We start from the raw sequence: 24,034 nt of genomic DNA on the forward strand, positions 1-24,034 counted from the left end.
ATAGCATAATATTAAATATTAAGCTATATGCAACTTAGACTTTATAGGGCCATATCTTGATCAGTACATTTCCTTGGAACAAAGTTCCTTTATGTCACATTAAGTTTTTGCTTTGGGGTTGGTGTTTTTTTTTGTTTTTTTTTTTTTTTTTTTTTTTTTTTTTTCCTTCTTCTTGTACGATGCAAAGTTGTGTCAACTTTTGGGGGGGGAAATTCAGTGCATAACTTGTTATTTATATGTGAAAGAAAATAATAGTGGCCCTCAATAAAATCTACAGCATTTGGATTTTATGTTGCTTTTGTTGCATTTGGGCTTTTATCAATTTGTTCTCTTTATTCCCTCTCTTCAGTAAAAATAATGAAGATGTTTTAAGTGGGCCAACTATTCCCAAATTCCTCCTGTTTTCAGTCCCTACTTTCTTAAATAACTTTAGCCTTTTTCTAGAATAGCATAGCTAGCATTTGATTAACTTTCTTGTCCTCCATCTGTTTCTAATCCAAAGCTTTTCAAACTTTCAGACCCCATTAGCAAGTCATGAAATGAACTTAGTAAGTTGCCAGCAGAATTTCTTTTAAGAATTGAAAATATCAAAAAGTATTAAATATGGTAAAGGTAAATACTATTCCTTAAAACTCTTAATTCTGTAAACATATGTATGAGTACTGGATTGCACTGTAAAATAGGAATGTACACTGCTTCCAGGTGGTCTTTATAATTAGGGTGGGTATTCAGTCTCTTAAAATCCTTCATTAAGATTCTCAATGGGGAGTAAGGATAAATTATAAATTCCTCCTTAACTTAAGACACACAGCCATTCATCATCTGACCACTGACTCCTCTTTTAAGCTAAGCTTAAAATGCATTGCTCCTCAGGTATACATGATTCCAGCTGTATATACATCTACTTAAAGTTCTGTCATGATGTCTTAATGCCTACTCTTGTTTCTGTCTAGATACCTTCATTCACCATCTCTTCAACTTGGAGGCAAATTCCTTTTGATTCTTTGACTCAGTTCAAGGCTCTTAAGCCTGTGAAAAAAATGTTCAACCTCATTCATAATAAGTGCAGATAAAGCTACAATGAATTACCATTTTTCATCTATCATGCTGGCAAAGATCAAAACATTTCACACACTGTGTTTACAAAGAGGGGAAAAAGCACTTTCTTATTATTTCTGGTGGAAGTGTAAATGGTAATTGAGCAAATTTCATCAAAATAGCAGTTATTCTTTGGCTTAGCCATTCTACCTCTAGGATTATTTTTTTTGCAGATATTCTCTCACATAGGAAATAAGGTATGTGCTGGCAGCTTTGTTTACAATAGTAGAAGAATAGTTGAATAACTTATGATATATCCTTTCACTAGAGTACTCTAGCAATTAAAATAATAAGGAAAGGCCATGAAGATGTGTCAAGCCATTATGTCAAAACCAAGGACAGAAGTATGCATCATTTGTATTTATTTTTAAATATTTTAATTGAATTTGCTCATCTCTGTATAAACTCTTTAAGGATCCAATCAAATTTAATAATATTTACCTATGGAGAGGAGAAACTGGTTGGCTAACAGCAGTATGCGAGTGCCTTGCATATATTACCATTGGTCTCTTTTAATTTTGAACTTTAGGAATATGTTGCATATGAAAATATATATGAAATGAAACTTAAATAGAGGGATCTGTTTGAAATATAAATGACTTCCCCACTTAGCTTCTTCTCCACACATACAAAAACACCTTTATTTTCAATTGATTTTTATGCTTTTCAGCTCTATACTCTCCATTGCCTCTTCACTACAGAACCTGTTTGTGAGGGTTGATTTTTTTTTTTTTTTACTTGACTTTTGTCCTTCATTAGAAGTTCTTTGAATACAATAACTATTATCTTTTTTTTTTTTTTTTTTGATGAGTATCTGCGTAACCTGCCTTATAGAGAGAGCCATGTTTGTGTGGCAGAAAACGTATCTTCCTTCCTGACTCTTCCCTCCTCCTCCCACAGACTCCGAAGTACTTACAATTTTTATGTTGTTCAGGATATTTAACATTGCAGTGGTTCATATTTTCTAATGGAAGATATATTTTTATTACCTTATTTCTGTTTCTTAATAAAATTTCTGATACATACCCATTAATGGGCATAGTTTTAGAATTTGAAACTGGACTTGTATCTGTTACTTAGTCTTTAGATCTGCAATTCTTAAATGACTCTGCAGACAGACGAAAGAAAGTAATATGAGAATGATGCAGGAGTCTTTTTAAAACTATAGATTGGCCAGGCCAATCTCACAATATGCTGCCTAATTCAGTAGGACTAGGGTGGAGCTGAGGACTTTTTTTTTTTTTTAACAAACTTTTCACATGGTTCTGTTTTGGAGCCATAATTGGAAATAGCTACCTTTTAGTTAGGAACTAGGGGAATCAGATCTTGAAACATAAATAAATGAAGGGTTATATATTAGTTATCACTACCACCTCCTGTAGGTAAAAAGAAGCCCTTCTCAAGCTCAACATCTTGGAAAGTAAGGTAAAGGTCAACTAGATTTCATGAGTTGTGAAGTATTTAGTGTTCGCCTGTGTGTGTGTAGCTATGCTATGTGCAATTTATAAACCTATCTTTTGCTCTCTGTGAGCTTAATTTCTAAATAAAATAAAGGTTGATCTCAATATATAAACAGAAGACCATACTAACTCTTCGCATTGTGTTAAAATTCCTGTTTTCTAGCTCTGTTGATGATTGGAATTCTGCTTCTTACTGCTGCAGAAAACTTGACTTGAATCCCTGGGATATTTGTTTGGCTTTGTTTTGTTCCTAACAGTGAGATTGTCATTTTTCTCTGAAAATTTCCTAAGATAGCTCTTGAAGGCTTGTGACAGCTTTCACAAACCACTTCTCAAATGCAAGGCAACAGAAACACTAGAAAATAACCTTGTTTGTATATTTTTAGAGCCCATTTAGCCTAATCATAGGGATACCTGAGTTCATTCCCTGTAATAAAACAGTTTAACATAAAATCTTTTTATCTCACATAGAAAAATTATAGGCTTTCCTGTGAAAACTTCAATTTCAAGTCATATTAACAAGAATTAGTATTATACCAAACCATGTAGAAATTAATTAAAGCTTATTATGCATTATTATGGTAGTAACTCTTTGTCAGTGTTTTCTTAGGATTGCTTTCTTTTCCCCCCATTTGTTAATTTAGGGGGTAGGGGAAATTGAACTATGAAAAGAAATGTATTGCAAATTTTTGTTAACTTGCATGGTATAAAGCTATTATGTTTGCTCAGTTTTAGATTTAATAGATTATGTTTCTAAGTCACCATTTCTTCTTTAGACTTTTAATACAGGCAGGCTATGATGTTAATATTAAAGATTATGATGGCTGGACCCCTCTACATGCTGCAGCTCATTGGGGAAAAGAAGAAGCCTGTCGAATTTTGGTGGACAATCTGTGTGATATGGAGATGGTCAACAAAGTGGTAGGTTTTTAAAATGTATTTAAATATTTTAACTTGTAGAAATATAATTTTAGTCTCAAAGATGTTATGTAAATATGAATTATGTACTTGTTAAGTTTTGTGAACCATACAAAGAAACATTTGTCAACCATTTATTGACTTTTAATTGTTGTTTAAGTCTTTTTCAACTACCTATGAGTTAATTTTGCAAAACCTTGTTCTACAAAGAACTATTACTCTTCCAATAATCATATTACCATGCATGTAGAGTTAATTTGGTTACTTCTGTTGATACCATTTTCTTAGGAATTCATAAAGAACATTTTGCATTTCTATCTGAGTGTTTTCTCCCATTACTCTACTTATGAGTTGTAACACATATGACAGTATGTTTCTGATCTTAGCTGACAATCTTACTAGCTTTTTTATAGTTGTTTTTTAAGTGACATGGAAAGTGGGGTCTTATATTATGTGAAGATAGTAAAAACCATACAATTTTAAGTAAAATAAGATCACTGAGATGTGATATCTAGTTTCCTGGTTTTGCATATAAGAAAGTAGTTTAGTGAGGTAAATGATTTACTTAATATCATTCCCATTAAGTAAAGGGAAGAGAGGAGCAAATGTCATTATTTTTCAAAAATCGTGAACAGATTCAGATTACCAAATTTATTAGGTTTTTCTCTGCTCCCTTTGCAAGCACCATCAGGACAGGTAGTTTCCAGCGTCACCAATATTCCTACTAGTTCCCTCCCACTCTATTTTGGCAGTAAATGGTAAGATGGGAACAATTGCAGAGTACAAAACATTTCTCCTATAGTGAGCTTAATTACCCTTAACTTTCATTGAATATTTCTTATGTATTGCATTTAATAGGGTAATGTGGTCAATTATTTATCAGAGATTGCTGAAATGATCTTGTCTTTGTTCATATAGCTCAATTTAACTTTATTGTGTCCATTAACATGAGTGCTGGTGTTCATTACCATGGTAATTGCATTCTCTAATTGGGGATTTGCAGAGGAAAGAGAGTAAATATACTATAACAAATACCCAAGATTTTCCCATGGGTAAGTGGTTAGAGATGAGGGTAAAAAATGTAGATTCATGTCTAGTTGCTGACATTAAAAAAGAAATCCTTTGAACTCCTTTGTTCTTTCTGGAATATTTCATGTATGTATTTGAGATAAGAAATGTTATATAGGCAAGAAGATCATAGAAAGTAGTAAAAATCTTCAGGAAAGTTAGGATTAAAATATGTTTAACAGAGGTTCCAAAGGCTCCACCTGAACCTGTCATTCCCCAGACCCCAAATGGCAGGGATCCAAAGTGGCCAGAGACCTCCAGTCTTGTGCGCACCCAGACAGTACCTGCCAAGACCGGCAGAAGCCTCATGTCCTCTGATAGGACCCTACCAAGACCCGCCTGGACCTACAAGGCCTAGTGACTTCCTTTGATATCCCACTAGCATCCACACAGATGGTGAGACCCCAGACCGACATCAGGGAGTGAGCTAGATTTGCCACAAGTCCCTGACCTCCTGTGAGACCCTGCACTGGTTTGCCCTCATAGGTGAGAACCCTGATCAATGAGTGGGAAGGAGATACACTCAGAGGATATCCTGCATACGATAGCTAGGTTCCACACCTAATAATGGACAGAAGGAAAAATCCAACAAATGGCAACATTAGTACCCAAGAAATAAGAGATTAGTAAAACAGAGAGAGAACAAATACCCAGAACCCCAAGTCATAGACATGGAAACTAGTCTCCCTGTCAGATACAGAGTTCAGAATTGCAGTGATAAAGATATTCAAAGAAATGGAAGGAAACTCAGAAAACAAATGAATGTCCTTAGAGATGAAATCAATGAACTGAAGACAGAAAATGAAACTCTAAATAACAAAAATGGAGTTTAAGGATTTCAAAGGAGAAATAAAGAAGGTGAAAACCTTAAGAGAACGTTGCAGAAGTAGAATAGATTGAGTAGAACAACAAATTAGTGTAATTGAAGATGCAGATGTACAGTGAATCCAGGTAGATAAGGAAAGAGAGAAATGAAATTTTAAAAATGAAGAAACACTCCAAGAACTATCCAACCCCATGAGAAAAGGCAACATAAAAATAATAGGGATACTATAGGGGAAAGAGAAAGGAACAGAAAATGTATTTAAAGAAATAATGAAGGACAACTCCCCAAATCTATGCAAGGAAATAAATGTACAATTACAATCCAAAAGTACCCCTGCATACATGAATAAAACAAGATTGTCAACAAGTTATATAATAGTGAAATTTCTGAAACTCAGGATAAAGAAAGATTACTGAAGCTGGCAAGGGGGAGGAAGCAGACAACATACATATATAAGTACCCTGATCAGGCTAACATCAGATTTTTCTGCAGAAACACTACCACTGAGGAGAGAATGGAATGGTGTGTTCTGAATACTTAAAGATACTTAATCTTAACTGTCAGCCAAGAATAGTTTATTCTGCAAGGTTCACCATCATAAATGATGGAAGAATAAAGGCCTTTTCAGACATAGAGAAACTCAAAAAGTTTTTGCAGACAATAAACCACCCCTCCAAGAAATGTTGAAAGGAATTTACACATTGAAACTGAAAGAGGGACATACTCAAGGAACTAAGTGAGGTAGACCCTCTCAAATTAAGAATAAAATGGCAGCGATGGACTATCATATAACAGTAATCACCTTAAATGTAAATGGACTGAACTCATCCATAAAAGGCATAGAATATCTAGCTGGACCAAGAAACAGAACCCAACCTTCTACTGTCTCCAGGAGACAGACCTAACTCCAGGCAAACAAAAACTCAAAGGGTCAGAAAAGAAATGTATAAAAATGTATTTAAGATGTTTTTAAGTTTAGATTATTTCCTGACTAATTGAAAATGTAATTGGGGAAATGTATATTATAGACACTTGAAAGTCTGCATGAAAGTGGGAAACATGTTCTAAAAATATTTTAAGGGCCTCCATAGTGGTGCAGGGATTAAGTCTCAGAGCTATCAAGCTGTTGCCAGCCTCTGCGGCATGAGTTGGATCCCCAGCCAGGGAGTTCACACACATGGCGCAGCCGACCTCTACTGTCTTGCCCACTGCTCCCCTCAGCAGTGTGTTTCAGTCAATCCGCCTTTTCTGTTCGCCACTCTTGTCTCTGGTGTATCCTCTCACCTTACACACTGGCTTATACCCCAGTTCTTGTATGCATAAATAAATAAATCTTAAAAAAATAAAATATTTTAAAATTTTGGTCTTATTTCTTTAACTTATTTGCTATCCTTAAAACACATTAACTGCCACTTTAATTCATAATAAATTAAGTGATAAGATTTTAAATATAAAATTTTAAATTTTGTTTCCTTAATAATTAAAAGAATTGTTTTACAAAAACATGCCCATAGCTAAATACTCTAAGTTTGTGTTTTCTCTTAATGCAGTTTTACAATAATTAGTAGGTAACTTTTTAATATGGTAACTGCCATTATAAAAAGTTAAATAAGCAATAAGGCTGCTTTCCCTACTAGTAGACAAAAAGCACACGTTTTTCTGAATTCTATCTGAATTTTTCTTTCTATAAAGACAATGGTGAAAAGGAACCAGAATCTAGTTGCATTTTCCCATTATTACTTGCGTGACTTAGGGCATCTGCCAAGCACATCCTAGGGCAAATACCATGTGCTCAGAGCCTGGGTTTGCTCATCTGCATAATGGGAATCATAATACTACTTGTCTTGACCACTTCACTGGTTAGTGTGAAAATGAAGAGACTTGGAATAAGTAAGGAAAAAAAGAAAGCTGAGACTGTGAAGTTAAACTTCAACACTCTGATAATTTATATGTTTATCGATCTGATTAGACTGATCTTCTGTAGTAATTTTTTTGAAGATTGTTTTCTTATTGGTATAGTTCTTATTTTTTCATAGCATTTTGTCCTCCTCAGTTGTTACTTGGTTGCTTTAAATGACTGTTTATATGTCTTACTGTGTTTATTGTCCACTGATGAAGCATATGTAGCCTGATAATAGTTAAGAATCAGATTTGCAATCTATGTTTGTAATCTTACACTTGGTGAGTTTAAAGAGCATGGTTAAGTTATTGTGTTTTATTGATGTGCCTATAGCCTACATTTTACTTTAGTTTTTAATTCTTTATCAAGTGCTGTCTGCAAAGTAGGCTCATTTACCAAGGGAGAAGTGAAAAGAAGGGTTAGTAAGGTGATTAAATTTGTGATTCTTATAAAGGAAAATTCCTTGGACACCAAATAACCCACTGTATTTTATTGCTGCTACAATTTCATTAAAAAAAAATTCCATTCGTGAGAAGGGTTGAGAATGCCTATGGGAATACATGATCATGAGCATAATTTGCTTAAGAAGTCTAGAATGTATAACCTTATAGAACTAGTTCTACAAAGAGTGCATGATATAGCAAAACTGGGATTAACATATACTGTTAATATGAAGGACACTTACAAATTTTGAGGTTGTTATTTTGTTTTGGAGCCATCTTTTCATTAGAAACTTAATTACTAGCATTTAATATTGAAAGTTGAAAAGGAAAGAAAAGTTTAAAAGAAGCTAAAACTTTTTTCTTGACCTAAATGGGAAAGGATAGACTACCTCATACATTTCTATTTGGAAGATTTTTCTAACAAGAAATGGTGTTTTGAATCTTATAAAATTTTAAATAACACATATTCCCCTATCTTGATAAAACATCTTATGTGCATTTAAAATATGCTTTCATTGGGCATCCCTGGTGGCACAGGGGTTAAAGTCTCAGCACTATCAACCTATCACCAGCCACAGAGGCATGAGTTTGATCCCTGGCCAAGGAGCTAACCCACATGGCACAGCAGACCTCTCCTGTCTCGCCCACTGCTCCCCTTACCAGTGTATTTCAGTCAGTCTGCCTGTTCTGTTCCCCACTCTGTCTCTGGTAAATCCTCTCACCCCCGGCACTTCTGGCCTGACCCCAGTTATTGTGTGCTTAAATAAATACAATAAATCTTCAAAAAAAAAAAAGAAAATATATTTTCATAGACCATATCTTTTATAAGCAGACCATGGAAAAACTAGCTCAGATTGGGGACTTTGTATTTCATTTTATAATGTTGAGAAACGTAGTTCATTTCCAAGCAGATGTCAGCATCCTGACATTAGTATAGAATTGAGGGTTTTGGTTTTGTTTGTTTTTAAATGGAAGAATATGTGATTTTAATGTGATTATTACCTACTCACCTGATTTATTTATGGATATGGGATTCCTTTTATGAAAGAAATTTGAAAATTCTTTCAGAATTACATATTTTCCATTTTAAAAAATTTGATTTTTTTCCTGAGAAAAAATCATATACTGGCTAACGTGGAATCTAGTCTAAATAATTAATGCACATAGCAGGAAAGTCCTTACTATGTTTGGTCAACAACTCTTTGAAATTTTCTACATTGAATAAAAATGGATTGACATGTTCATCAGGATGAATTTTTGGAACTAAAATATACCTGTGGCTGGCTGATATACAATAAGATTAGAAATAAATATTTTTTTTTTTTTTATAGAGGCATGTTATTTATTTATTTGTTTGTTTGTTTGTTTTGTTTATACATGCACTGGGTACAGTCAGAAGCGCGGGAGGGTGAGAGAATTCACCAGAGCCAGAGCGGGGTGCAGAGCAGGCAGAAGGACTGAAGCACACTGCTGAGGGGAGCAGCGGGCGGCAGGAGAGGTCTGTGCGCCATGTGGGACCCTCCTCTGGTGGCCGGGGAGCAGCCGGGGATCGAACCGGCACCGCAGAGGCCGCGGGCAGCTTCGCAACCCAGCGCTCAACTGCTGCGCCACCGGGGAGGCCCAGAAATAAATATTTTTGTTTACTAAGCTTTTAATTTTTATGGAGGTATCAAAAAGATAAAGCTTTCAAAATGTAAAACATGGAGCTATCATATGCCCTAGTAATTCCATTCAATACTGTATACCCAAGGAAATGAGAACAGATATCCAACAAAAACTTGTACTATAAATGTTCACAGCAATATTGTCATTATACATAGCCAGAGAGCAAAAGCAGATGCCCATTGACTAAGGTAAAGATTAGCAAAATGTGAAATATCATGCAATGGAATACTATTCAGTAATAAATAGGAATGAAGTATGATTCATGCTATACAGCAGTGGTGAATCTTGAACACATTGTGCAAAATAAAAAAAAAAAAAAAAGGCAGTCACAAAGGACCACAGATTGTGTGATTCCATTTATATGAAATGTCCAGAATAGGAGAATTTATGGTTACAGAAAATAGATTTGTGATTACCTCAGGCTGGGAGCAGGCATTGGAAAAATGGAGAAAAGAGTGTGTCTTTTTTGGGGGAGTATGAAAATGTTCTAAAATTGATTATGATGATGGTTATGAGATTGACTAAACTGGGCCTCCCCGGTGGCACAGCGGGTTGAACGCAGCGCTGTGAAGCTGTCCGCAGCCTCTGCAGTGCTGGTTCGATTCCTGGCCGGCCAGGGAGATTCCCACATGGTGAGGCAGACCTCTCCTGTCTTCACCTGCTGCTCCCCTCAGCAGTGTACTTTGGTGCTTCTGCCTGTTCTGCTCCCTGCTCTGTCTGGTGAATTCTCTCACCCTCCCGAGCTTCTGGCCTGTACCCCCCAGCACTTGTATAAATAAATAAATCTTTAAAAAAAAAAGATTGACTATATTAAAAATTACTGAATTGTACATTTAAAATTGGTTACTATATCACAAGCTATTACAAAAAAAGTAAAGGAAGGGCAGGTGTGTCAGCTGCTTCTCTCTCATACATATTTCTCATACATCTCCTTCAAGTCACATGTACTGTTCTGTAACTACCATGAAAAATGTTCATCTAATTTCTTTCTATATCAGCATACTGAATCACCAAAAGCATGTTATAATTTACTGATTTTACCATCTCCACCCACTTGCTTCCTACCTAGGGCCAGACAGCCTTCGATGTAGCAGATGAAGACATTTTAGGATATTTAGAAGAGTTGCAAAAGAAACAAAATCTGGTATGTTTGATGATGATCTAAAAATAGTCTATATTAGTGAATTCTGTTCATAGCCTTGAATTTCAGCTAGTTACAGAAGTATTCTTGTAATGTTTTGTGTTTTAAGTTATAACTAGCAATCAAACTGAATCACAGTGAAGGAGAACAAAGGAGTGGGTGGTTTAGCCCCATTTCTCTAACCTCCCCTTTACAAAATGATTACTTCTATAATGTATATGTTCCCCAGAATAACATGTTTTTATAATTTCATAAGAAAGTTTGAAGGAAAAATGTTTTCTTAGAGGGTGGACACTAAAACATCTCAGATTTCAAATAGCATGTCCTAAATGAACAAGGGGTCATTTACCAGGAAACAATTTTTTATGATGGTAAAAATCCCATCAGACATCTTAGGTGGCTAATTAACCCTGACTTTTTCAGTGAACTAAAGTTGGAAGAATCTAAAAAATCCAGGTTAGTCCTACATGGAACTTTTAATCTCCTTAGTCCTTTTTATTCTTTATCTACACCCTTTTCTTTTTATGTAAAATTGAAATGTTTGATTTGTTTTGTTTAGTGTTTGGAAAACTATTTTGTTGTTATTTTAAATTCTATAGCTTACTCATTATTTTAATAGCATTCTTGTTTTCTTTTGCGCTTTTATGAAGCTCCATAGTGAAAAACGGGAGAAGAAATCTCCACTAATTGAATCAACCGCCAATATGGACAATAATCAGTCACAGAAGACCTTTAAAAAGTAAGTAAAATATTAAAGTAGGTTTTGTTAATGTTATGAATGAGTTGATATGTTGACCACAGACATCATTATTAGGTTTTGTTGATCTGGGAAAAATTAATGTATTTTGATCCTTTGTATTTATAATCATTTGAAAGCCGTTTTTCTTTCACAGCAAAGAGACATTGATTATTGAGCCAGAGAAAAATGCATCCCGTATTGAGTCTCTGGAACAAGAAAAGGCTGATGAGGAAGAAGAAGGAAAGAAAGATGAATCAAGCTGCTCTAGTGAAGAAGATGAGGAAGATGATTCAGAATCAGAAGCTGAAACAGGTAAAAGTTGAAGTATAAAGGGATTTTCATTGACTTTTAATGCAGAATAAAGATAATCTTTTATATTGAAACCTTTCACACTGATATGCTACTTGTTCAGATGCCTGCCAAACCAGTGAGTATTAGAGTTTTTTATACTCTAATTACCTGGAGACTCTTGTTCACCTCTATGTTAAACTGACTCATATTCTTAGGTTTGAAAAAGGGGAAGAAGCATAAGATAATAAATGGGTTCATAGCAATTCAAGAATGTTCCTGCTACTTTAAGAGACTCAACAGTTCAGGAACCTCATCAAGTAGCTTCCCAAATATAACCTTGGATATAGTGAAGTTTTAGAAAGTCAAGGCTGAGTTGAGAAATTTTCCTGTGAAGATACTAGGAAATTTGCTCTGTTTTGAAAAATTTTAAGGGTAAAGAAAAGTGGGAGAAACTTTCCTATTCTAAGTACCTAAACTTAACAGCTATAACAGCTTGGCATTTAGCTATATTTGCTTTAAATTTTTTTTTTAATAAAATTAAAACATTACAAGTGTCTGTTTTAACTGTGAACCCTAGTCCACTTTCCTTTCCTTCCTTCCTAAAGGTGATCATTATCTGAGTTTTTGCTATGATATTGGAATCCATTTTTTTGTACTGTTACATGTACATTCAGAAGTAATATACAGTAGTTTTAAGGTGGTTTTATGTATTTTCTATTTCCATTTTTTTGTACTGTTACATGTATATTCAGAAGTAATATACAGTAGTTTTAAGGTGGTTTTATGTATTTTCTATTCTATGGGTTAATTATGCAGCTTGTTTTTTTCTCTCAAAAGTTACACATTACTTTTGTTCATACCTAGCTATAACTTTATCTATGTAGCCTACCCTTTTAGCTGTTGTGTAGTATTCCATTAAATACATGTTTCTTTTAGATAAAAATTGACCTATCCCCATTTTTTTGTTATTGCAAGTAATGCCACAACAATGATCATTTATATAATTGCCTCCTTGTATATACATGCAAAGGATTCTCTGATGGATGTACTTAGACTGAATTATTAAGATATATTTTTAATTTCTATGGATGCTGCCCAATTCCTTTTCAAAGTCAGTATAACAATTTACATTCTTTTGTTTTCTTACTATCAGGGGTATGGTTTCTGCATTTTTCCTTTGGTCCACATGTTCTAATAGATCTTATATACCAAATTGCTTTTATTGAATAGTATTTATTTTCTTATTCTGGATCTGTTATACACTGAAAACTCTTGAACTCCATGAGATTCAAGTATTGCCATCTTTGAGTTGTACAACTTGGTATTTGAAGATAAATTTATTTGAAAAAATTATTCAATTTCCATTAAGGTTTTTGATCAATAAAGAAAGTCTCATTAAGCACTCTGTGATTTCACTCATAGTGTGCTATATAGAGAAAACATACAGATGACCTAAATAAAGCAAAGTGAAGAATTAGACTGTAAGAAGTATTAGTGGTTACCAGAGAAAAGAGTAAAGAAGGGTGGATAAATCTGGGCAAGAGACAACACTATTGTAAAGGACAGAATTAGACATTTAGTGGTGAAGTTAATGTTGTTAGTGGCAACAACTGTTTCTCTTTCAGTGGGAATGGAATGGAAGGGATATCTGACATGTCCAGTGTAAGTTGTAGATAGAGAATGTAATTGATCTAATAACTTACTCTTGGTCAACATTTTATAAAGTAAAAAATGAAAAATAAGTTTAACAGTTTTATAGTATGAGCTTGTGATTTATGCTTATTGTAAGTGGAAATCAGAACTGTTTTAAATGTAAGGGTCAGTATTTTTTAACAGAAACATTCATATATATAGTTGAACTATAACTTAAAGAATTTTCAGCTTTTCTCAAGTTACATTGTAGAATGTGCTTAAGCAGTAAGTATATTTAGGTTAAAACAGGTGAATTATGTTAAATGTTGATTTTATACCACCTTTCATTTATCACTGGATGCATGTTGAAAGATAATACTTATTTGGTAAAACTCAATATGGGATCTGTGTTTACAACTGAAAGTGAAACATTTGGCAAAAATAAATTTTTTTTTTAATTTTAAAGAATTTTACAAAAGTAGTTTGTCCAAATTTGGACATGAACTTATATAAGAACTAGGGATAATTTTTAGAAAGCAAATCTATCAGATTATTGGGGTTTGGTTTTAAAAAAAGAAGAAGAAAATAAAAGGACAGAGGAACCAGTTTGAATGGCCTCCCATTGATTGAAGATGGGATAGTTTGAGCGTCAGTAGTGACTGATGAATTGAAACATCAAACATAAAAATGCACATGTTCGCAATGTTACTTAAAACAGTAACTCGTTATTCGGCAGTTTCCTATAGCATCAACTTGTTATTCTGAAAATTAGTAAAGAGTGACATTTATCTTTCCTTTCCAAATTTAATATTTAATTAAAATTGTTCTATACTGAGTTAAACAAATTAACTATAAAAAGCACTATTTAAATAATCAGAGAAAAATGAACAATAATTGGTTATTAGTTGATCTTAAGAAATTCTTGTCAATTTTGTTAGATATGATCATGTTATTGTGTTTTTAAAGGTTCTTTTGTGTTAGTCATAGATATGAAAATAGTTGTAGGTAAAAAACTACCTTCCTTATTATGCCAATTTGGTGTTTGTTAGTAAACAAATCTGGAGCCCTAAAATTTCATAAATTTCCTGGTATTTCCTCTACACAACAATACTTTTAACTCATTTTATATTTACTCAGCAGAATATTCCTTCTAAGATATTGTAAGAAGCTAACATTTACTGAATACATACATGTTAAGGAACATACTCAGAATTCTCTTCCCATTAAAAACAAGATACTGCTGAACAAATACAAATTAACTTTATAGCCCAGGTGGTATCATTTGGAGTCCTTTATTTTCTTGAAGCTTAGTAATCCTACAATTACATTATTTTTCTTTAAAACACAGAGTTTGTGAGATACATAAATGACTATGTTATCTGGATAGTTCTTTAAATTCTACTTTTCTATAAATATAAACAAAACTATTTACCATCAAGTTACATTGTTTTATAGTTCCCAGTTTGAAGTTTTAAGTACAACCAGTTACACTCTGCTCATTTTCTCACTGAGCTAACTTTAAATGTTCTCTGAAGCATTGTACTATGATAATTTTGTTCTTCCTGTGCTAGTGGTTGGTTGTGCCAGGAAAATTTGACTCTATCTTAAGAATTAACCCATGTAAATTCTGTGTGGTTCCTTCTCTCACTCTTTTAATATCGACAATGCTTTATCATACTTTATTTGGCAAACTTGAGAAGCAGCTATTTCCCTACTTTTGACAATTTCTAAACTTTATTTTTTCTACTTTTTCTGACATTATTTCCTTGGAAAATGGACAAATCTTTGTTGAATTTTCTTTAATAATTTATTGACCAAACCAATTTTTTTATCAGTGTTCTTTCTCATAAAGTTGAAACTAGGAATTCAATTAAAAACTTTGTTTGTTAAGTGGTTTATAAATTTGAGAGGCAGCTGAGGAAATGAGAGAGGAAGCTTATTTTCCCTTTTAGAAGAATGAAATTTCATTCTTCATTGAAATCACATAGACAGAAGGGCTTCAGCAGCATTGATGTTTATTTTAATGATTTGAATGTAAATGCATGGAGTTTATCTCATTATTCTCAAAGGAAACATGTTTACGTACATGCATATACATTCTTTAAAAGCAAAATTTTAAACCAAATGTAAAGGGGGGGAATGAAAAAAAAAAAGAAACCTGTTCAATTTTATCTCCTTTGTTGTTTCTCTTGTTAGATTGTAAGCTCTATGCAGTTAGAATACTTTGTTCTTTTATTGACAGATACATCCCTAGTATCTAGAACAGTGCTTAGAGTGTAAAGACATTTAGTAAATATTTGTTGAATTTTTTTCCCACGCTAAGTGGATTGTTTTCCAGGAAGGTAGACTAACCAGGTTATACATAATTTGTACTTAACTATGCTGAATAGATTTATTTCCTGTTAAATAAAGAGATATTACTTAACAGTAGGAATAAAGTTGTTATAATGAGTTTATCTTATTCAGTTTATTTGAACAGCTATGGTTATATTCATGTTTTAAGTTAGTTTTTTTTAATTGAAGTACCATTGACTTACATCCTTGTAAGTATTTTGAAAGTTTAGGTTCTCCCTTTTCAGGTGTAGTATGGATATTTTCTTAGTCACAAGTAGAACTGAACAAATCATTGCAAGTTCAAAATTGTTGATGGAAAGTTTATTCTTGCCCTTTATAATTTAATATTGTCTATTTATAAAGCATGACAGCATAATTAGTAACAAGGTAGAAGATTGCTTTGGAAAACTGACCTAAAGGAGGGAGAGGTAATATATTATGAAAATTGGTATCTCATAGTGCCTTTTTTCCCCCTCCAATTTATTCATTGTTATTGAAGTATGATTGATTTATATCCTTCCTAGTGTTCTGAGAATATAGGATTTCCCCTCTCAGGTGTAGTCACCATAGCAGTCCCACCACCACCTAATCACTCATAGTCCTCCACCATAATCCATGTGCTCTTCACCCCACCCCCAATCTCCCTATTGTTACCCATCCCTCTCCCTTTTCTGAGTGCTGCAGATACTCAAAAGTTTTAAAGCATTCTTCTGAGGAATCTTCACACTTAATCCAAAGAGCATAAAACACTGTTTACAATAGCCAAGATATGGAAACCACGTAAGTGCCCCAGAACTGATTAATGGGTTAAGATATGGTATGTAGACACAGTGGAATACTATTCAACAATCAAAAAAGGTGTAAACTCATCCCATTTGCAACAATGTGGATAGAACTGGAAGGGATTATTCTAAGTGAACTGAGCTAGGAGGAGAAAGATAAATACTAGAAGGTTTCACTTATATGTGGCAAAAGGAGAAGCCAAAGGATCAGACAAACTGTAAGACTGACCCCTGAAAGCCAAAGATATGAGACACACAGAAGGAGAGGGGAGGAGGGGGGAAGAGTGGGGAAAAGTAGAGAACATGGTATGGGAGGAGTGTGGTTGTGAGAAACTATGGTGGCTGCATCTTATATTGTGAAAAAATAAACAAGAAAATTTAAAAATAAACAAAAAGCATGCTTCTTTCCACAAGTATAGAATACCTGTCCTATTATGAAACCAAAAGAATGCTTTAAAACTAGATAAAGTTACATTTGACTATATTTGGAAACTAAACATTTCTGCCCATTTAGAAATTATAGTTAAAGATTTAAATTGATATGCCTTATTTTGCTAAAAGCCAGTCTGATTTATGTATTCAGAGTCTTCAGATTTTTTGTAGCATCAGGACGATTTTTCTAATAGTTTTATATTTTTCTCCTAGATTATTACTAATTGGAAATTGTGTTCATATATTTTGAGAAGAGATTTAACCTGACTGAACCTATACTATGCCCATTTAACTTAGAATTTTTAGGGATGAGAATGCATGCTCTTTGTGACATTTGAGCATACTGCTTGAGAGGACTATAAGCTGATTATTGACATAAAGCACTTTTAGATATTTTGGAATAAATAGGTTCTGTCAGATTTAGATAAGTATTATAAGTTGTTTATCCATTTGAAAATTGCATAACACTTGGGCCTCTTTGGTGGTGCAGGCGGTTGAGCACAGTGCTGTGAAGCTGTACAGCCTCTGCGGCGTGGGTTTGAACAGTCTACCTGTTCTGTTCCCCACTCTGTCTCTAGTGAATCGTCTCACCCTCCCACACATCTGGCCTATACCCCTGTTCTAGTATGAATAAATAAATCTTTTAAAAAAAAAAAGAAAATTGGGTAACACGTGTGGTAGTTTTAGTTGCATTGTTTTTATGCAGGTTTTAAATATTTTTTGTTTTCATTTCAGGTTTTAAATTTTTTTTTTTAATTATGTTTCCATAATGTTAGAAGTATAAAAGTCAGATTGGCTTGTGCTTTTCCTTCTCAGAAGCTTTGTTTTATGACTTCATGCTATTTTACTTAGTTCATCACGTTATGCTGAAGTAATATTGTTTAGAAACTCCTTCAAAAATTTGTTTAAAAGACTAATAGTAGGGAAACATTGTGAATTAACAAAACCTTAAATATAAGTAGAATGCAAAACACTATTTTCCCAGTCAGTGAAACCAAATTCATACAGAATGTTGACTTTCAATTCTTTTTTTTTTTTTTCTTTCTTTCTAATAGATAAGACGAAACCCATGGCTTCTGTAACTAATGCCAATACTTCTAGTACACAAGCAGCTCCCATAGCTGTTACAACACCTACTGTGTCATCTGGTCAGGCAACACCTACATCACCTGTTAAAAAGGTAAGCCAACATTATTTTTGCGGAAAATACGTATATTTTGTTTAAGTGTGATTTGGACTAGAGCAGTAAAATAGTTCTAATTTTTTATCATTTATTTAAAAAGTATTGAAGGTTTTAAAATGAGGTTTCCCCTGAATTCTGTATTCTTTTTTTTCAAACACTTTTTGTTGTCAATAATTGCAAATTGATCTCTAAGAAAAATAAATGTTGGAAAATTTTTCATCTAAAAGCTAATGATCACAGTAGTTTATATTTCTGTTAAACTGTTCAGAAACTCAATTTTAAATCCTCATCTATGTTAAGTAAAAAGTACACTGTGATGATTTTACATGAGGTAAGTTCAGCCCAAAAGTACCATCACAAATCAATGAGAAAACTAGAATCTAGAATTTTTAACTCAATACAAATCCCCAGATAAGCACACAATTGTGGTATACCAGTAAGAGCATCCTCTCTGTTCTCAGACAAGCCAGAGATCTACACTTGACCCTACATTTTGTTAGTTGATGTGACCCTATCTTCTGTATTTGTCAAAAAAGAAATAGTGTAAGCATTTATTGGCTAGTAATTGAAGCCCTCCCAAAATACCAGTTTAATTCCTTCCCCTTCTCTCTCACTCTATTCTCCATTTTTCCTCCACCCTTCTTACTTTCTTTGTATCACCAAAAAGTGTTTTCCAACTAGTGTATTGATGTTTTACAAACTACTTTTCCACACTGGTGTCAATCTGTTCTTTTAACCCAAATTAAAGATGTAAGGGTTCAGTTTTGTTTATACAAATTAGTCACCTTTGAAAGGCTTCTGTCCACTAGTTCATATTTGTCTTTAATAATCATACTCGTGTCTCTCTCTGTACAGCACTCACAGGTGAATTTTTTTTTTTTGTCAAATCATTCAAGAGTTTATTGCAATCATTATAATACTTTACCACTAATTACTCCAGTATGTATCTACTACATATGAAGGCATTACACTTCATTTCCACAGAGTAAAATTACCATATATAGGAAATTTATATCTGCTATACTGTATTCTGACCACAGTCAAAAGTTTCTCTAATTTCCTTCTAGTAATATTTTTATAACTTTTTAAAGTCAAAATTCAACTCATGGATTGCACATTGTGTTTAGTCATCATGTCTCAGCATTTGAACGTCTTACTTTGTTGCCTTTCTGACATTTGCATGGGTTTGAGGACTTAATATCTCCAAAGTCTTGTTAATCTTTGGATTTGGCCCCAAGTAGTCAAAATGTGAATCTTTTAAAATCATAAACTAGAGAATGTAGTAATTATCCTCTAAATCTTTTCCCAATGAATGTAATAATGTAAATTCTTAGTGGCAGAAATGTATGGATTTCACTAGTACACAATTTTAAGTATTAAGAATGTGTGTGAAAGTGTTACCTCTGTATTCTAGAACTAAGAACTTCTTGAATTCAGTTAGACTCCATGTTCATATGATCACAATGATGATATATGCTTAAAAATGAAACTCTCTAAAAGCAGTCTCTGCAGATTTTTTTAAGATTACTATTATAACTGGTGTCACCATGAGCTGCTTTAACTAAAGTTCATTTAATCATTTAACTATGATCTTTTATATATATATATATTAGCTTTTTTGATTTACTGTGTTGCACCTATAGGATTATCAGAAGTGTCCAAAAGCTCCATCCTCCTAAAATACCTGGCCAGGAAACTGGCTCTCTGTCTGTTTGTGTATTTAACAAAGCAGTTTTTTTCCCCAATGTCAGTCAAATAATTACTATAGACTTATTTATTATCATCAATTATATTTTCCTCAAGCAAGCTCCAAATTTATGGCTATTTACTTCTCAGTTTTTGCCAACTACAAATTACTAAGCAGATACTTAATAACAGATTAGTGGGATAATAACCTCTTTACTATAAAAATTCTCATTCAGATATACTTAAGATTCTATAAATTGATCTAATGACAATACTTGGTAATTTGGGTATTTAGAAACTGTTTTATTCTCTATTTCAAAGCATCATAACTCATGTGGGTTACTTTGTTTTCAGTCTTTGTTCTTAACATGGTGTAGCAAAATTTTATTCCAAGCAATAAAGTAGGTCATGTACAAAAAATTTACTTTTAATGGATGGAGCAACCTTCTTGTCAGTACAGAATGATTTTTAAAACTTGTTATTCTGGTCAATAATTTTAGTGGTTTTTATTTGTTTCAAGACTTTTCCTGTAACTTTTACAGACTTAACAGATTTTTAGATTTCCCTAGCTGAATTGTTAATTTGTGAATGCATCTTAAAGATTTTGACATTAAGATTTAGATTTTTAAATTCCCACTCAATGCTTCTAAATATCTGGACAAATTATCTCAAATTCTGTGGCTTCCTCTACCAATATGTACATATACGTACTCAGATGGCATGGAATAGACCATTAAAAAGGGAAACTCCATAACAGTTTTACCCATTCTATCATATTTCAAAGTAACTATAGAGACCATACATGTATTTACTTTAAATGATCTCCCATTAATTATTAACTAAAATTAAAGAAGTATTTGTGTAGCAATGAGACCAGGCACATGTGGGGAGATCTATAAAACCATCACTTTGATTTTATGCTTTAACATGTTAATGATAAGTTTATATAACTCTAGTAAAACTAACTACTGTTGAGATCTCTGAAAGATTACCTATTCTGCTCTATGCACATAAATTGCTGTTAGTATAATATACTTACTGGATGGTATAAATCTGTGATTTTCTTGAGTTAGTATTCTGGTTAATTAAATCCAATTACTAAGTGTAATAATTTAAGAAAAGACCGCTATATGCTATGGGTATATGAAGGATACCAATAGAAGTGTACAGAGGATGGTTTGAAAGGGGTGACATCATATTTAATTTGAGGTAATGGAATTAGAACATTTAAGATAGATTTTGAAGAATGAGTAGGTGATATTTAAACTGACAGAGGGTTTGTACAGTTTCTTGAAAAGGATAGAAGAAAAGTATTATGAGCAAAATAGGAACAATGTGGAACATTTTACAGGAAAAATTAAATTGTCTGGTTTGATTGATTTATAAGGTTGTACACACACATCTCTCTCTCTCTCTCTCTCTCTCTCTCTCTCTCTCTCTCTCTCTCTCCCTCTCATCCTCCTAAAATACCTGGCCAGGAAACTGGCTCTCTGTCTGTTTGTGTATTTAACAAAGCAGTTTTTTTCCCCAATGTCAGTCAAATAATTACTATAGACTTATTTATTATCATCAATTATATTTTCCTCAAGCAGACACAAAGTAAATCAAGAAAAGTAGAGCCAAACTGTGTAATGTCTTTATTCCCTATGGTAACATTTTGTAATTTGTTAGTAGAGAATCATAGAAAATATTTGAACATGTCCATGAGAAAATTATTCATACAATATTATTCCAGCAGCAATATACAGGGTGTATATCAAGGTGAGAGAGAGATTGAAAGGTTTATTAGAAAGTCTTTTTTTTTTTTTTTCCTTTAAGATTTATTTATTTTATACAAGAACTGGGGTACAGGCCAGATGCATGGGAGGGTGAGAGGATTCACCAGAGACAGAATGGGGAATAGAACAGGCAGTCTGACAAAATAGACTGCTGAGGGGAGCAGCGGGCGAGGCAGGAGAGGTCTGCTTCGCCATGTGGGATTCTCGCCGGCCAGCCGGGGTCAAACCCGTGCTGCAGAGGCTGTGGATAGCTTCACAGTGCGGTGCTCAACCACCTGTGCCACCAGGGAAGCCCTAGAAAGTCTTTATTAAAGTTTCCCAGACTGATAAAGATATAAACTAGAGAAATGACAGTGTTCTTACAATAGAGAGGAGATTTTAAGACTTGGTACCTAAATTATAGATGATGGAAGATGACAGAAGAAGTATAACATGATAATGAAGTTTTAAACATGGGGATTGAAGAGACTGTTGGTACCCTTAACAGAAATAGGGAACTGAGGAATAGTTGGTTTGGAGGACATGATGAGTTTCAGATTCTATATGTTCTAGATACTTCATATTACAAGTTAACAGAAATTCAGGACTGGGAATTTAGGAATCAGACTCAACCTAAGAGTAACAAATTTTGAGAGTAAGCTGCATACAAAAAATATTTAGCCTGAAGAAATACAGAGGACTCTATTCCCAACTCTTCTCAGGAGAACAAAGTGGGAAGAGACAGTGGGAGATGTGATAACAGACGTGCTTATGTTGCAGAGTTGTGGCAAGGAAAGTTGTTAGCAACACAAAACCCAGGAAAGGAAGTATTCAGAACAGTAGGAAATTCAAGATCATGTGCTATTACAAAAAAATCAAGAGTTTCAGAGAATGGGATTGGTTGAATATTTCAGAGATGCTCATTTTATACATTGAGTAAAATTGAAGGTAGCTTTTAGACATATGAACCAGTACTTACATCCACAATCATATTAAGGCAGAGTGGAGGTTATCAGTCATTATAATCCAATAAATGTCCATTTCAGAAGTGATACTACTGTATTTTTTCTCAATTCCAAAATAATCCTCTAACTAGTGTATTTTGTTGAACGTTTTTAGAGATTGAGAGAACTCAGTTGAAGCACCTAGTTTAGGACTTGATACTAGTAAACGTGTTAGTTTCTGTTCGAACATGCTTCAGATGTTATTTGCTATCTGTTTTATAATCATGGAGGATGAATGCAAAAAGGTAACTCATGAGTTAAGGTGAATTTAACATTTTTAAATATTGGGGAAAAAATAAAAAAGTGATTGAAATATAAATTCATATTTCTCTATCTCTACATAAAGTTTTATTTGATCAAGCCACAGTCAACTTTGTATTACTTTTTGTGCCACAAGAGCATAGATGAGTAGTTAGAATAGAGACTTAATCATTTGCAAAACCTAAAATTTACAATCCTGCCCTTTATAGAAGTTTGCCAACTCCTGTTCTAGAGTACTGTGACACTTTAAACTCAGAAAGTAATAATTACGGTTCCCAAACTCTCAGCTAAAGGACACCTATTTGTTTCATTTATAAAGTAAAGTGCAAATAAGTTAATGTTGGTTTATGCTGTGTCCAACAGATGTCACTGTGCTTCTCTCAACACTAAAATATCCCACAACCCCTCTGTAATTTTGTTCTGGCGCCCGATAATGCGTAAGTGCACGTATTGGGAACTGTGGAATGCTGTATATCATGTGTCTGTACTAGACCTTTTTGAAAGGAATGAATTACTGGAGGTACTAGGGGTATTTTATAGCAATTTTGTCTATGAAGTAGTCTTCTGACATCATGGATGCTTAACAAGCTCCATTAATCTCAGTTTAGCAAACTTTAGCAATAAACATGAAAAAAAGACTTTAAAAAAATTATCAGTATTCTGTCGCAACTAGTTACTTGCTGTATTCATCCATCTATATTTAATTGTGGCGAATATTTTAACTCTTTAAGTAGATGAAGTGAAACTGTTTAAATAAAAAAGATGTCCCATTTTTAAAGCTGTTGGAAAGACCTGAATATGGAATAAATATCTGTATCAAACATACTTGTAAATTGAAATGTTAATGATTGATGAGAAAATAAATTTAAGGCTATGGTATTAAAACTATTATTGAATTAAATACACTTAGGAACTTATCAGTTTTTACCTCTTGTTGATTATGTTGGATTTAAAATTTTTTAACAATTATATAAATGAATAAAAATAAAATTCAAGTGCAGTGGTTTGTTCTTTCACATACTATATTATTTGCTCTGTGTGCCTTTAACTGCTTTAGAAGTTACTTTATTAGAGTTAGATTTTTTCATGAAAGAACTGAACATGTAATGGATGACTTTTTGAGATTGAATCATTACCCAAGTATTGGGTTTTAATTTGTTATAAAATTCTCTTAAAAATAAAAAAGTGGTCTTTGCTCTTAACTTCCCTTTTCTGTTTTCATGCTTTCAATCTTTATCTCTTTACCTGTCTTATTTTAATTGACTTTAGTATGATTTCATTGCTCCTCTCATGCCTGTGGTGGAATCAGTAGATCCTGCATCATGGAGGCAGGGCTTGCGCAAAACTGGCATTGTTCTTGTGCCCAATAAGGGTGAAAAATATATGGTGAGGCATTTATATGTGCAAGGATTTA

General features: G+C 33.4%; 1 protein-coding gene across 4 annotated transcripts in view; it reads left to right on the plus strand.

Annotated features, from left to right (window-relative positions):
• Positions 1–24,034, plus strand: part of PPP1R12A (protein phosphatase 1 regulatory subunit 12A) — a 122,202-nt gene that overhangs the window by 61,238 nt on the left and 36,930 nt on the right. For all 4 annotated transcript variants that reach the window (XM_037513934.2, XM_054696188.1, XM_037513935.2 and 1 more), the window contains 5 exons: positions 3,335–3,479; positions 10,448–10,522; positions 11,170–11,258; positions 11,413–11,570; positions 17,785–17,909. In XM_037513934.2, the coding sequence (XP_037369831.1) occupies positions 3,335–3,479; positions 10,448–10,522; positions 11,170–11,258; positions 11,413–11,570; positions 17,785–17,909 (592 nt within the window). The remainder of the gene's footprint in view (positions 1–3,334; positions 3,480–10,447; positions 10,523–11,169; positions 11,259–11,412; positions 11,571–17,784; positions 17,910–24,034) is intronic.

This window comes from Talpa occidentalis, unplaced genomic scaffold, assembly GCF_014898055.3.
Source record: "Talpa occidentalis isolate TD23 unplaced genomic scaffold, MPIMG_talOcc4v2.1 talOcc4.16, whole genome shotgun sequence".
NCBI classification, from domain to species: Eukaryota; Metazoa; Chordata; class Mammalia; order Eulipotyphla; family Talpidae; genus Talpa; species Talpa occidentalis.